Here is a 13,217-nt window from a genome sequence, read left to right on the forward strand (position 1 = left end):
AAAGATTTTCATGTATTTATTTATTTATTTGAGAGAGCGTGAGTGCAAGAGAGCACGCAAGGGGGAGGGGCAGAGGCAGAGAGAGACTCTCAAGCCGACTCCACGCTGACCGTGGAGCCCGACGCAAGGCTCAATCCCATGACCCGGAGATCACGACCTGGGCTGAAAAGCAAGAGTCGGACACTTAACCGACTGAGCCAGCCAGGTGCCCCTGGAAAAGGAAACTTTAAAGCCCTAGTCGCTGCCCTTGTGGTGCTCTCAGTCTTGTTGGGGAGGCAGGTACCTAACCAGGTGCAGGGGCAGAGGCAGTGCTTTTGACCAGGAGGATTCTGCGTGGATTCCTCTTTGAAAATCAGATCACTTATTTTGTTTGAAGGAAAATGGTTTTCTTGGAAAGATGTCTCATGAAAACTTTGGTGAGCTTCAGCTATTTTAGAAAATAGAGCATATTAATTTGAGTCTGCAGACTGAATGCAGATTCTCAAGGCATTTATTTTTTTTTATAAATTTTTGTATAAATTTTTTTAGACTGGGTGGTTGTACGTAGTCCTGTTGGGTGGGAAGTTTGCATTAATAGGGCCATGCTAAGATCTAGAATTTTATATTTATGGATGTGCTTCTGTAATTTTTCTTCCTCTGTGGTTGTATGTTCATAGGTGTGCCTTCTTCTTCCTGCTCCTCCTCCTCACTGGAAAACATGCTTTTGTTTAACAGCCCTTCTGTGGGCCCTGATGCTCCCAAGATAGAGGACTTGAAGTGGCATTCTGCGTTCTTCAGGAAGCAAATGGGTACTTCCTTGGTTCACTCGCTGAAAAAGCCCCATAAACGAGATCCATTGCAGAACAGCACTGGGAGCAGAGGCAAAGCCCTCCTGAAGCAGCCGGACCTGTGTGCGAGAAGGGAGGGGATGGTGGTCCCAGAGAGCTTTTTGAGTTTTGAAAAGACCTTTGCAGAAGCACGTCTCATATCAGCACAACAGAAAAATGGGGTGGTGATGCCAGACCATGGGGACAGAAGAGACCATCGTTTTCATTGTGATCTCAGTAAGGGAGACTTAAAGGACAGACCTTGTAAACAGAGTCACAAGCCTCTCAGGTCCACAGACGTGTCCCAGAGGCACCTGGACAACACCAGAGCTGCCGCCTCCCCGGGAGCGGGGCAGTCAGCACCTGGCATGAGGAAGGAGCTAGTGCCCAAGTGCAACGGCTCCCTCATCAAAGTAAACTATAACCAGACTGCAGTCCAAGTGCCTACAACGCCTGCCAGCCCAGTGAAAAACTGGGGAGGATTCCGGATTCCAAAGAAGGGGGAACGGCAGCAGCAGGGAGAGGCCCATGAGGGCGCCTGCCACCAGCACTCAGACTACCCCTATTTGGGCTTAGGCCGAGTTCCAGCCAAGGAAAGGGCAAAAAACAAATTAAAATCTGACAATGAGAACGACGGGTATGTCCCTGACGTAGAGATGAGTGACTCAGAGAGTGAGGCATCAGAAAAGAAATGTATACACGCCAGCAGCACCATCAGCCGGAGGACAGACATTATCAGGAGAAGCATTTTGGCCTCTTGATGAAACCGAGATGGCGTGGGAGCGCGGCGGGCTTGTCGTGGAGTTGCTAGACCAGAGCTCTGACATGGGGGACGAGCAGAACCCCATCACTCCTGAGCTACGCAAACACATTTACTTGCAAGTCAGATTGAATTTTTTTTCCCCAGAGTCATTTATAAATCGTTGTGAGAAGTGTGTTATTGGCAACTTGTTGAGGAAACACAAGAGTAGATTGTAACCGTCAGACACTAAGACCAGAGGCCGAATTAAACACTAAAATAAGAATGAATGAAATAAGTCTTAAGAGAGGGCGAGGCTTCCGGAAGCCTCCTGAGTTTGTATTGCCCTCTGTATTCTTCCCAAAGCACAAACTCTTGGTTACCTGAATATGCGGAATCAGATGCAGTTCTTGAGAAACCCTCACGTACCACTTAATGGCCCATAAAACTTACTTTCTAGGACTGTGGTAGATGTTGAAGTCGTATTTATACTTTGGCCCACAAGGCTGTTTTGTTGCATTGTAGTTAGAGGCAGCAAGCTCCGAAGCTTCAGTAACTCTAGGGAGTTCGTGTACATTAGAACAGCACATGGGGAAGAGAGGATTTAGAAAAAGGTCAGTACTTGAAGATCTGAAGGGGCAGGGCGGAGCTGCTGCAGCTTGCAGATTTAGGGTCTGTGTAGCAAGGTCCCATTGCCTGAAGCACTGGAGTATGTTGTGGGTATGGGACTGGTGGAGAGTGAAGCCATTAGAAAGTTCTGTGAGAAAGGGCAGTTGGTCCCGTTTTTACCAGGCCTCTTGACCTTCCTCCTCCCTAACCACTGCCTATAGGCCAGCTTGGGGTCTCCCTGGCCTTTGGCAATACCTGGCCATCTGGCTTCCAACGATACTAATGGCTATTCCAAGTTCAAGCGATGAACTTCCAGACTCTGGTGACATACTTCCCAGAGCCAACCACTAGTGCATATGTTGGGGAATCTGGGCTTCCAGCATGAACGGATTCCTTAAGAAAAAGGAAAAGAAAAAAAAAAAAAGCAAAAAAAACCTAATAGGTTATATTTTAAAAACAATAGAAAGGCAATAAGTTGCGATAACCTCTTACCTTTAACCAAGGTTATACGGGAAAGAGACTAAAGTGTAATAGGTTTCCTGGAGTCAGAGTTCTAAGCTCCAATTCGTAACTTGGACTTTCTAATTGCAAATGGCAATAACTAGTAAGTTATCAGCAATAATGAATTTAGCATTAAATTTGAGTACAAATGTTCTGTTTTTGCACTCACTGTAGTGCGTATGTATTAAGACAGTGGATAGTGTTAAGGTCCTGTTAATTTTCTTTGGAATTCAATGTAGTTGTGAATCAAACTTAAGAGAAGGAAAGTTTAAATAGCAATGAAATTTAGAATTATGGGCACTTGGAACAAGCCCAACTTCCCCTAAATTATCCTTAGTTTGTTAATACCAGTATTCAGATTCCTGATTCATTTATACATCTGTTTCCATGTGGCAGGGACATTCTGATACTTAACGAGTGATGCTTTGAGTTCTGTAGTTACCTTTCAAGTCTTCCAGGTGATTGTCAACAGCAAAAAAGGCTTATTGAATTCCATCTTGCTATGCAAGTTTTATCGGATGATCAAATAGTAGATCTGATGCATCCCCATTGTATGTATGACATTTTCAAACCAAGTCTTAACTTTTCGAATACATTTTAGTAGCTAATTCAGGGGAGGGGAAAGAATGACCCAGGTTTTTAGATTGACTATTTTTGAGCTATGGGGCTCATTTTGAAAGACTGCTGTCCAGATAAGCTGTTGCTACAGATACTAGGAGTTTCTTAATGAATCCAAGGTGTACATTGACTCATAGCATAATTTAAAAATCAGATTTTTTGCATATGAGCAAAAACCTTTTTGCTGGATACAGAAGAAGGTGGACACTTTTTACAGTTACCTTTTGATCACAGCAACAGCTCTGGGTGAGAGTAGAATATATAGAGGGGTAATCTGTCAAGCCATAGAAAGAAAATCTAAATTTTAGTAAGTATATGACCTCTCACCATTTTAAGAGGTACCAGATTCATTTGCACTATTTAGGAATGCTAGTTTTGTGCAAAAATAATGCCTTACCTGTTTTTTCCCCACATTTAGGTTGAAAAGCTTTCAAACGTTCCAAGTTATGCTGAACCAAAAAAAACAAAACAAAAAAAAAATAAAAACCCACACAAAAACAAAACACAAAAATAAAAAGCCCACACTTTTTATTCCTGCTTTGAAATGCAAATGGTATAGAGCACGGTTTCTCTGACAGTGTAATGATAGCTTTGGAAGTTAGTTCACGTCCTGCTGGGACCTCTGTATGAGGCGGCCGTCCGCAGCACCCACACACCCCACCCACCCCACCCACCCCACCCACTTGCACTCTCTTCAGGATGAGCCATTCGCTCTGCTTTTCGTTCTTTTCTTTGAAGCTTTATTTTTCCTTGTGCATCCTGACCAAGAAATATCTTTGATTATGATCAATGTATTATGTCAAAATGTAGGCTAGTTAAACTTTTGTAAAGTTGCCTGGAATGTCATTTGTTAGGTTATAAACACAAAATCGAAATGAAGGGTTCTATGTGTTGTGTACAAATCTTAATTATTTTGAAATGGACAAACGTCATTACATTTGTAACCTTGTACAGAGGATTTTTCACTATGTGCCTAGCTTGGTGTCCATTCAGCTAAAATTGGAAAAAAAGGTGCATGAAGAGTTAAAAAAAATCAGAAATTAAACAAAGTATATGTAGAGATGACTATTTTATATTACATGGCCCAATCCTGTATTTATTTCTACCCCCTTTTTGAAAGTATTTATAAAACTAGTTGAGGACAGCTGTATTTTTTTGTTGAACTATTTAGTAGAATTTGTGCCTTTTTGTCTGTATGTGAATAAATGCTGTACATTTTGCAATACATTTTTAAGTGTCTTTTGAAATCTGATTTTGCCAAGTATTTGAAGATGTAGATGACATAGTGGTCCTGCGTGGGTGTGTATGTATGTCGACTGTCTCATGGTTTAGGAAGGAGCACTGTTGTAGGGACAGAACGAGATTGTGGAAGAGCACAGATTCACTGGGTTGCTGTCTGGCTCCACTGTGATGGTGAGGCACTGTAAAATGATAATGGTTCGATTTTTAGTCTTCCCCACCTGGAGTTCTTTCCAGAATACAATTTTTGATCTGAAAGTAACCTGTTGTTGAGTCTAAGCAACTTAGACTGCAGGGTCAGGGAGACCTGGGTTTAAAGGCTGAACTGCAGCTTATCAGCCATGTGACCTTTGCCAAGTCACTCACCCAGCATAAGCCTCCATCTTCCCTTCTGTAAAAAAAGATTACATCCCACTGCCTTTACGGGGGTTATTGTGATATTTCAAGCAAGTTCATAAACATCTAAAGCATGCAGTAGGCATTTAGTAAATGACAGACTGTGAGTAGGAACAAGGCCTTGATTTCTCCAACATGTTGACCGGTGAGCCTTCTGAGGCAAGAAATGTTATTCCTGAATGACAGGAAGACTTTAAGTTCCTTCAGAAATAATTTTTCAAAGGGTAGTTTCATTAAATGCTGTCTTTTGATCACAGAATTCTGCAACACTAGGACAAAGAAGAGATCTCTGCGTTTCACAAAGGAGGTAGGTCCAAGATTACAACAGTAAGCATTGGCAGAACTGGGCCTAGACCCTAGTTCTAATTTCTGGTTTTGTTTTCCCGGCCCGAAACAGTCTTTATTTAACCACTACAGGCAGAAATTAGCATAGAATGAAACACACCTTCCTTTATAGTGGGAACAGCAAAGCTGCTATGGGTTTACAGTCTGCATTCTCTTGTAGATTATAAGCCACAACAGGGTGGTGTTACTGTCCCTAATTTATAATTTTTGTAAAATCTTGGCCAGTTTTGTTTTAAAATATGAATTGTTCATACATTTGGCTAAAAGCTTGTTTATTTCTCCTTGTTCCTCCTTTGTGACTACTTATTTCCATGTTGCTTGCTCTGAGTAAGACCCCAGAGAGAAATAACTGTGGTTCTTCCTGCAAGGTCTTAAGTTGAATAACCACAATAGTTCCCCGGGGAAATTAAGTCCCCAGGAGCCCAAGGAAGGGCCTATCATTGGCAGTTCTGCAATATGTGATGGGAAATGTGGCACCAGGGACTCGTGTTCATGTTTTTACCCAGATCACTTAGAAAACAGATTCTACCTTTGAAACATTAGCCATCTGCAGCAAACTTTGCCATTAACTTCAAGATTGAAATCTTCAGTATGATTTCCCTTTAATGCTCAGAACTGCATTAGATGGTGTGTTCTAGTCTGGGGTTGAAGAGAAGATTGCCTGGTCATTGAAAATTTTAAAGCAAATCTGTTTATCAACTTGCTTGACTTCAGCTACTGTCTGCTGCAGAGTCTGAGGTCTGTGCCGTCCAGCTCTTCTGAGTCCTCATGGGCTGCCTACTGGGCATCTCCTCCTGGTTGTAGGCGGGCGCTGGAGACCGTGGGGCTCGTCCACTTCCCTGTCCTGCCTAGAAAAGGTCATCCATGCCTGAAACCTGGGGTCACCTGGGAGTCCGTCCTTGAACTCCCACAGCCACACGGTGAGCCAGGTCTCTGTATCCCACTTCAGTATTTTTCACTATTCTCAATCCCACTACTACCTGCCGCGTAGTTCAAGCCTCATCATTTCTTGCCTGGATTATAGCAGCAGCCTTTTCCCTGTTTCCTCGACTCAAGTCTTGCTGAAATTTATACCTCCCTCTCCCCGCCCCCAGTAGCTACAGCCTTGACAATGCCATCTCGGTAGTGAAAACCTGCAATAAAAACGGATTCTGTCATTCCGCTTAGCCTTCGGGGGACCCTTCAGACTTCTGAAGATAATTACAAGGGTTTATGGAATGGCAGACACTGGTCTGTATTTTATGCATTAATCTTTGCTTAATTTGCTTAACCCTCACAATGTGAGGTGGGCACCACTAATTTGCAGATGAGGAAACTGAGGCACAGAAATGAAGTAATTTGCGCAAGGTCAGTTGGTGGGAGAGCTGGGAGTTAATCTCAGCCAGGCTGCAACTGAATTCCCTGGGCTCTACTGCCTCTCAGAATATAAAAATAGTTCACATCAAATAGTTCGTGTGTTCTTGAGTATACTGAGGATTATACATGTGAACTTCAGTTCAATGAATTTCTACAAGGTAAAGCTAATAATGTTGGCTTAAAACATTATGTTCATGTACCAGTTGAATGACTGGACATAACCTAATGGATAATGAGCAGCCTGATCGGCATGTGGTCAGTCCCTGCCTTCTAGGGAGAATGGAATTGGTTTCATTTCATATACATTTATGTAACACACACACACACACACACACACACACATATTTACAGATAAAATATATGCATATAGGATCCAGGAAAATAACACTGCCATCAAAAACTTAATTCTCCTGATGCCCTAACACATGGTTTGGAAAGTTAAAGAGAATTATTTAAAATTACATAGTTTCTTGATAATGAATCCGGAATTAAGACTAATGTCTTCAGACTTTAGACTGATGCTATGCAAAATCTTTAGTATTTTTGTGATATAAAGTACAATAAGTCTGGTTAGTTTTTAGAAATAAGTCGTCACTTCTCAGTCTTTTGGCTTGGATCAAGTGTAGAAATGAATAGATCAAGCAATGCCAAATTAAATAGCAAAGATAAAAGAAAAACATGTGTCATTCCTAATGTATCACTAGTGTATCCTGACATTCTCACTACTGCTTGGCTTACATATGGCTGTTTGAAATAGTGCATTTATAATTATGGGTTAATTATGGTTATTTTACCCACTGATCTGGCTGATGGTTCTAATTTCAGGATTATTACCAGTGTGATACAATTTGTTTATGAAGCAAATCTTTTTCTTTGGTGTCTCCCTCCCCCATGTAGCAGCCTCAAAGGGCACTTTCCTTCTTCTCTCGCTAATTATGGCTCTGCTCCAGCTTTCCTGTTTGAATTGTTTGAGCTTCTCTTTTTCAGATTAAATCCCTGTGATCATATCTTTGCCTCAACTAGTTCCAAGCACTTACTCAAAGTGAGTAAATACACTTCTCAAACATCATGCTTTAAAATACCATGCTTGTTTTGACATAAGAAATCATACAATATTTTATGAACTACTTTATAATTGCTAAACTTATTTATGACTTTTGGATACATATGATACTTTTGGGTGAAATTGTTACCACTCATTCAAGAAATCTGGAAATCTTCAGAAAAGATTGCATTACATAGAAAACTTAGGAAACGCATCTTCCTACCTAGTAGGATTTGGTAATTTTTTCAAACCTTGAAAAGAAATTGGCCATAACCAAAAAGTCAAGTAACTTTAGTGGAAAACAGAGATCTAAGCAAAGGAAGTTAGAATAACCTCTTTTGAAGGTTTTTAGATTTCTTTAGGGGGTGATAACAATTTCACCCCAAAAAAGTATATTTACCAAAAAATCATAAATATGTTAAATTGTGTTTAACAATTGTAAAGTGGTTGATATCCTATTGTATGATTTCCTGTGTTAAAACAAGCATGGTATTCAACATGATGTTTGAAAGGCATTTTTTTACTTTGAGTACTTAGGACTAGTTGAGGCAAGTTGCTTAACTTTTATAATACCTTGTATCTTTGGAAAGGGAAGGATAAAACCTAACCAGCAGGTCTGCTGAATTCTAAGAGGTAATAAATGCAAAATGCCAGCACCTATCTTACATATGACAGGTGCTCAATAAATAGATAGTAGTCATACAGATCAGCATGATCACTGTAGATCCAGGGAAAGATTCCCCAATGCATTCTTTTGGTTACTTGTAGAAACATGATTATAACTTTTCCCATTCTCTTTTATCCCCTATAGTTTATATGAAAGGAGATGCTAGTCTCATATTTTTAATTTTCACAAATCTTAGTGCTAACAGATTTTCTATGCACCACATTTTGCTCTGATTTTTTTAATTCTTTGAAAATAGGATGAAAATATTGAATGAAAATTTCCATGATGCTATATTAAAAGCTTCAAGGGTTTTAAATAAACATAAAAAAACCCCAGTGATTACTAGGCTGCTACATGGATCTACTAAAAAGAAATATCTGGGGGCACCCAGGTGGCTCAGTCGGTTGAGTGGCTGACTCTTGATTTCGGCTCAGGTCATAGTCTCAGCCCCGAGTGGGGCTCTGTGCTCAGCATGGAGTCTGCTTCTCTCCCTCTCAAATAAATAAATAAATCCTAAAAAAAGAAATCTGACTACGTTTTCTTCTTAGGATTACTAGATTAGATCTGGAAAGTATGACAGTTGTGGCATAAAGGAACTTTTGCTGGACAGAATGCTGGGTCTTCCTTGATGCTTTTGTGATGGTGAAGCAGCAGTAAATGGGCCAGATTAAAAACGGGCTGAAATGACCAGGCCCTATGGATCCTGATTAATTATCCATTATGGGATCTGGTGGTTGGTGTGTTCTAAGAGACCAACTGTACTCACATCTGTCTAGGTCTCCTCTTTCTCATGCTTATCATGAAAATATGGGTGGTATGTTTACCAAATTGATAGATGGCATTGCTATAAATAAAAAGTTGTCAGTGATACAAGATACATAGCACTAAAACAAAATAAGGCAGACACGGTCCCTATGCTTATAAGTAACAAACTGGATGACAGAATTGGAGCTAAAAGGACCTCAGCAGCACCCTGTAATGACATAATAAAATTTAAAAGGGATGGATGACCAGTCTGGCTTTTGGGGCGAAGATATGGCTTAGCAACAAAAGTTCTGGAAAAGGCTTTAAGATTTGAGTCAACAATATGCTCAATATCTCCAACAGTGAAATTCAAATTCTCTAAAAAAGTGAACATGATTTTAAGCTGCATTAATGGAAGTGCACACTCTAGAATAGTAATTTTCTTTTTTCTCATTCCAAATACCAATGAGAAATTATGTGTACATTTCCATGAATCACTAACTATAGTAAACTCCCAAAGCATGCTTCCCTAAGAGACTGTGTCAGACTGTTCTTGGGGTTGGGAAAAGGGGAAGGGTATGTAGTTTGAACCATACCCTTGCCCTGGAGATTCTAATACATTGTCTTCCCCACACTCAGGTAGCTACCACTTACCCTCTCCCCACCTCTCTGTCATAATCTAGAACAAGGGAATAGTTTTTTTACACCCTGAATATAATTTTTGGTTTTGGTCATAAGACTGATGCATCGTAAGCATACCTGGTGTAAAGCAGGTGCTCATAAGTATTTATTGAATGAATGAAGCAGGATATATGAAGATTGGAGGACTTTCAGAAGCCAGTGCCTGGTTGGCAAAAGGACTCAAAACCAAGTCCTCTGAGGAAATGTAGATGTCTGCTAAGTGCAAGGAGAATGTGATGATTATTTTCTAAAGACCAAAGACCTGCCACATGTAAGATGGCTTAGACTCTGTTGCACAAGGTAGAACTAAGGCAGAAAGACACATCTCAGTTTGATGTAAGGAAGAACTTTCTAATGGTCAAAACTGTTGTAAAGTGGGGACTGGGCCAGCTCCAGGAGAGTACCCCTATCCCCTCCACCCCAGTGAATTTCAACAGCGGTGTCCAATAACAGCAATTTGTTTTCTAAAAATAGTGAACTTTAAGAATGTGTATTTAGAAAGAAATAAACTAGAGAAGATTCAAAGTCAGTTCCATAATGTTATTCTCATATGCTTAAAATTCCAGTCTACTTTTTCAGTGGCAGAAACAAGAGTGGTGTTAGAGCTAGTACATGAGAGTGTCTACAGAAAATGGGGCACATGAGCATGTTTTGTGCTGAACCCTTGGGCTACAAGACCACTTCCTCAGTGTAGATTGTTTCCTTGGTAGCTGGGTGAGCGCCAGTGTTGAAAAAAATTAAAGATGCCTTCCCACCCATCCTATGATTTTTCTTATTTAAGTAGATACATATTTAGTTTCTATATAAATACTAAGATAAGACAGTTAACACTGCCCTAGAGGCACACATATGAACAAGTCTGAAGGGCTGGTAAGGGACAGATTTCATACATAACACTGGGGTACTGCCGTGTCTGTCTCTTCTCTGTGCACATATCTCTTTGTATATATACATTTTTAAATAAACTAAAAAAAAACCTATTTTTGATTAAAATGTTTGTAAAAAAGCCCATTACAGATTTGCTATTTTGGAAAAATTGATAAAATACATTATGGTTAAAGAACAGAATTTATACCAAAATGTTTAAAGTATTTTTTCATTCTTCCTTGATTTGTCTGAGAGTTGGCTTGGCAGACTGTGCAGCTATGAAATATTCATATTTGCTGAATAAACGAATGACTGAATTGTTGCTAATGTTCTCCCATATTTGGGGTAGTTACAGTGATCACACCAGAGGAGAAATTAGAAGATTGTTGGCTGCCCCAATTTGCATATTTGTATACAAAGGGAAGAAGAGGTAATCATATCTCTTTTCTTCTTCTGGAGACACAAATAAAGAAACATGAATAAATAAAATGAACTGGCTGTGTTGTCTTCAATTTCAGATTTACATCATTTCTTTTCTTTTTCCTATTCATTTCCCCTGTCTCCTAAAATACAGTTCACAGAAAAATGATGCTTATACTCTTTGTAAATGAAGGCAAGACTGACCAATATGAGAAAAGTCAAAAACTCCACTACATTTTTATATTGGAAATCATCAGCTAACAAACTTCTCTGAAAGAAAAATAACATGTATGTTCAGTTCTGTTGGTAAACACAGCTTAAGTCTGTTCAAATTCAGCAGAGGTAAGAAAGGCCTATCATCTGCCCGTCAGTAGCCTATCCGCCTATCCTTTACTTGGAGACTGTCTAAGTATTCAAGGAGATCCAACTGGAGAGAAGGTTATCAATATTCAAATGTAAAGAGTAGGTGCTTATGGCCAAAGTTCAGAGAAAGTGCTTATGCTGAAAGATTTACCTTGAAGAAATGAGTCTGGGAAGTTAGATTTTCTTCTTGAAAAAGGACAACAATCATACTTTCCATTTGTCTATGATGTTAGTTTCCAAAGTGCTTCCTCCTCCAGTCTCATTTTTTTTTGGTACGATATAATTCTAACATCTTCTCTAATTAAAAGTTTTTAAAAATAAATTTTATATTCTATAAACACGAATATGAACATAACTCATTACATGGAAATTAGTCTGCGAATGACATGGGAAGAACTTTACATTAGAGAATCAATCAAATGAAAAATTCTTAGGAAATTAAAGTAAGCTAAGTGCCTAATTATCATTTAAATATCATATTTGGGGGCGCCTGGGTGGCTCAGTCATTAAGCGTCTGCCTTCAGCTCGGGTCATGATCCTAGGGTCCTGGGATCGAGCCCCGCATCGGGCTCCTTGCTCAGCGGGAAGCCTGCTTCTCCCTCTCCCACTCCCCCTTGCTTGTGTTCCCTCTCTCGCTGTGTCTCTCTCCGTCAAATAAATAAAATCTTTAAAAAAAAATAAATATCATATTTGTATTATTTCATCTCATCACGGCATTGGACACTAGGAACCATTTGTCCCCTCCTACACATAAGATCAGAATCCCTGCCTCCTTTAGTTTTTGTCATCTTGGATTCTCTTGGCTACAGCCTTCTTACTGCTCCTGTTCAGTCTCCTTCAAGGATTCCTCTCCCCGAACTCATTCAACAAAATGAAGACATTTTCTAAGGTCCTGTCCTTAAAAATTCTTTTTCAGTTTCTGAATAAAACAGTTATTGAATACCCTCTGTGTGCCAGAAACTATGTTGAGTTGCTAAGAATACAAGGAAGGAGAGCAGACATGGGTCTTGTTCTCAAGGAGTCTGCAGACTGATGACATTGAAGAAAAAATTCAAAAAGAGTTAATTACAAATTCTCCCAAGTGCTATGAATCAAAAATCCAGCACACTGTTATGAGAAATACAAGGGGACCTAACCTAGTCTGGGGGCTGGAAGGTTCTCTGAGACAGGGATGTCTGAGCAGTGGTGATCTGAAGAACGTGCAGATGGCAAGGGAGGCATGGAGATCCTGCGAGGAGGGATGATGTACTGACGGAAGCAGAAGGCCACCATCAGAGCTGTAGCACAAGAAATGAGGGGAAGAGGTAGTCAGCCACATCAAATGAAGCCTCCAGGCAAGCTCCTATACTCCATGGCTTCGATTCTCAGTCCCGTGCCAAAGACACCCTTCCTATCCCGGTTTGCTAGCACCAGTCCTAAGCTTCTGACAGCTGCTTGAATATTGGCACATGAATGTTTTCATGTCACTTCAAACTCAATTCATTATCTTTTATCTGGACTACTGCAATAGTTTCCTAACTTGTTAACCAGATGCGCACTTATCTGCACTCATCAGCAGAAAGCAGGTGTCCCAAGTTCAAACTAGGAGCAGAGAACAGCTAACTACATGGATCTGTGAAAATCAACTAGACTGCAATAGTTCAATGCCCACGCATTCTCAGACTTGGAAGATTCCACTTGATTAGTACTGCTTTGAGTAACAGAGCAAAAACAAAAAACAAAACCTCCCATATTCTTAAATATCAATATATGATAAATACTGGAAATCGTGTAAATTAAAAATGAATCACTACAATTATACATTAAAATACATGACAGAAT

The 13,217-nt window shown here is 40.0% G+C and overlaps 1 protein-coding gene across 18 annotated transcripts in view; it reads left to right on the forward strand.

Moving 5' to 3' along the window:
* The window catches only part of JADE1 (jade family PHD finger 1), a 59,342-nt gene extending 54,823 nt beyond the window's left edge, over nucleotides 1-4,519 (forward strand). For all 18 annotated transcript variants that reach the window (XM_027597966.1, XM_027597955.1, XM_027597954.1 and 15 more), the window contains one exon: nucleotides 657-4,519. In XM_027597966.1, coding sequence (XP_027453767.1) covers nucleotides 657-1,567 — 911 coding nt within the window. In that variant the 3' untranslated portion in view covers nucleotides 1,568-4,519. The remainder of the gene's footprint in view (nucleotides 1-656) is intronic.
* The last annotated feature ends 8,698 nt before the right edge of the window (nucleotides 4,520-13,217 follow it).

This window comes from Zalophus californianus, chromosome 2, assembly GCF_009762305.2.
Source record: "Zalophus californianus isolate mZalCal1 chromosome 2, mZalCal1.pri.v2, whole genome shotgun sequence".
Taxonomy (NCBI): domain Eukaryota; kingdom Metazoa; phylum Chordata; class Mammalia; order Carnivora; family Otariidae; genus Zalophus; species Zalophus californianus.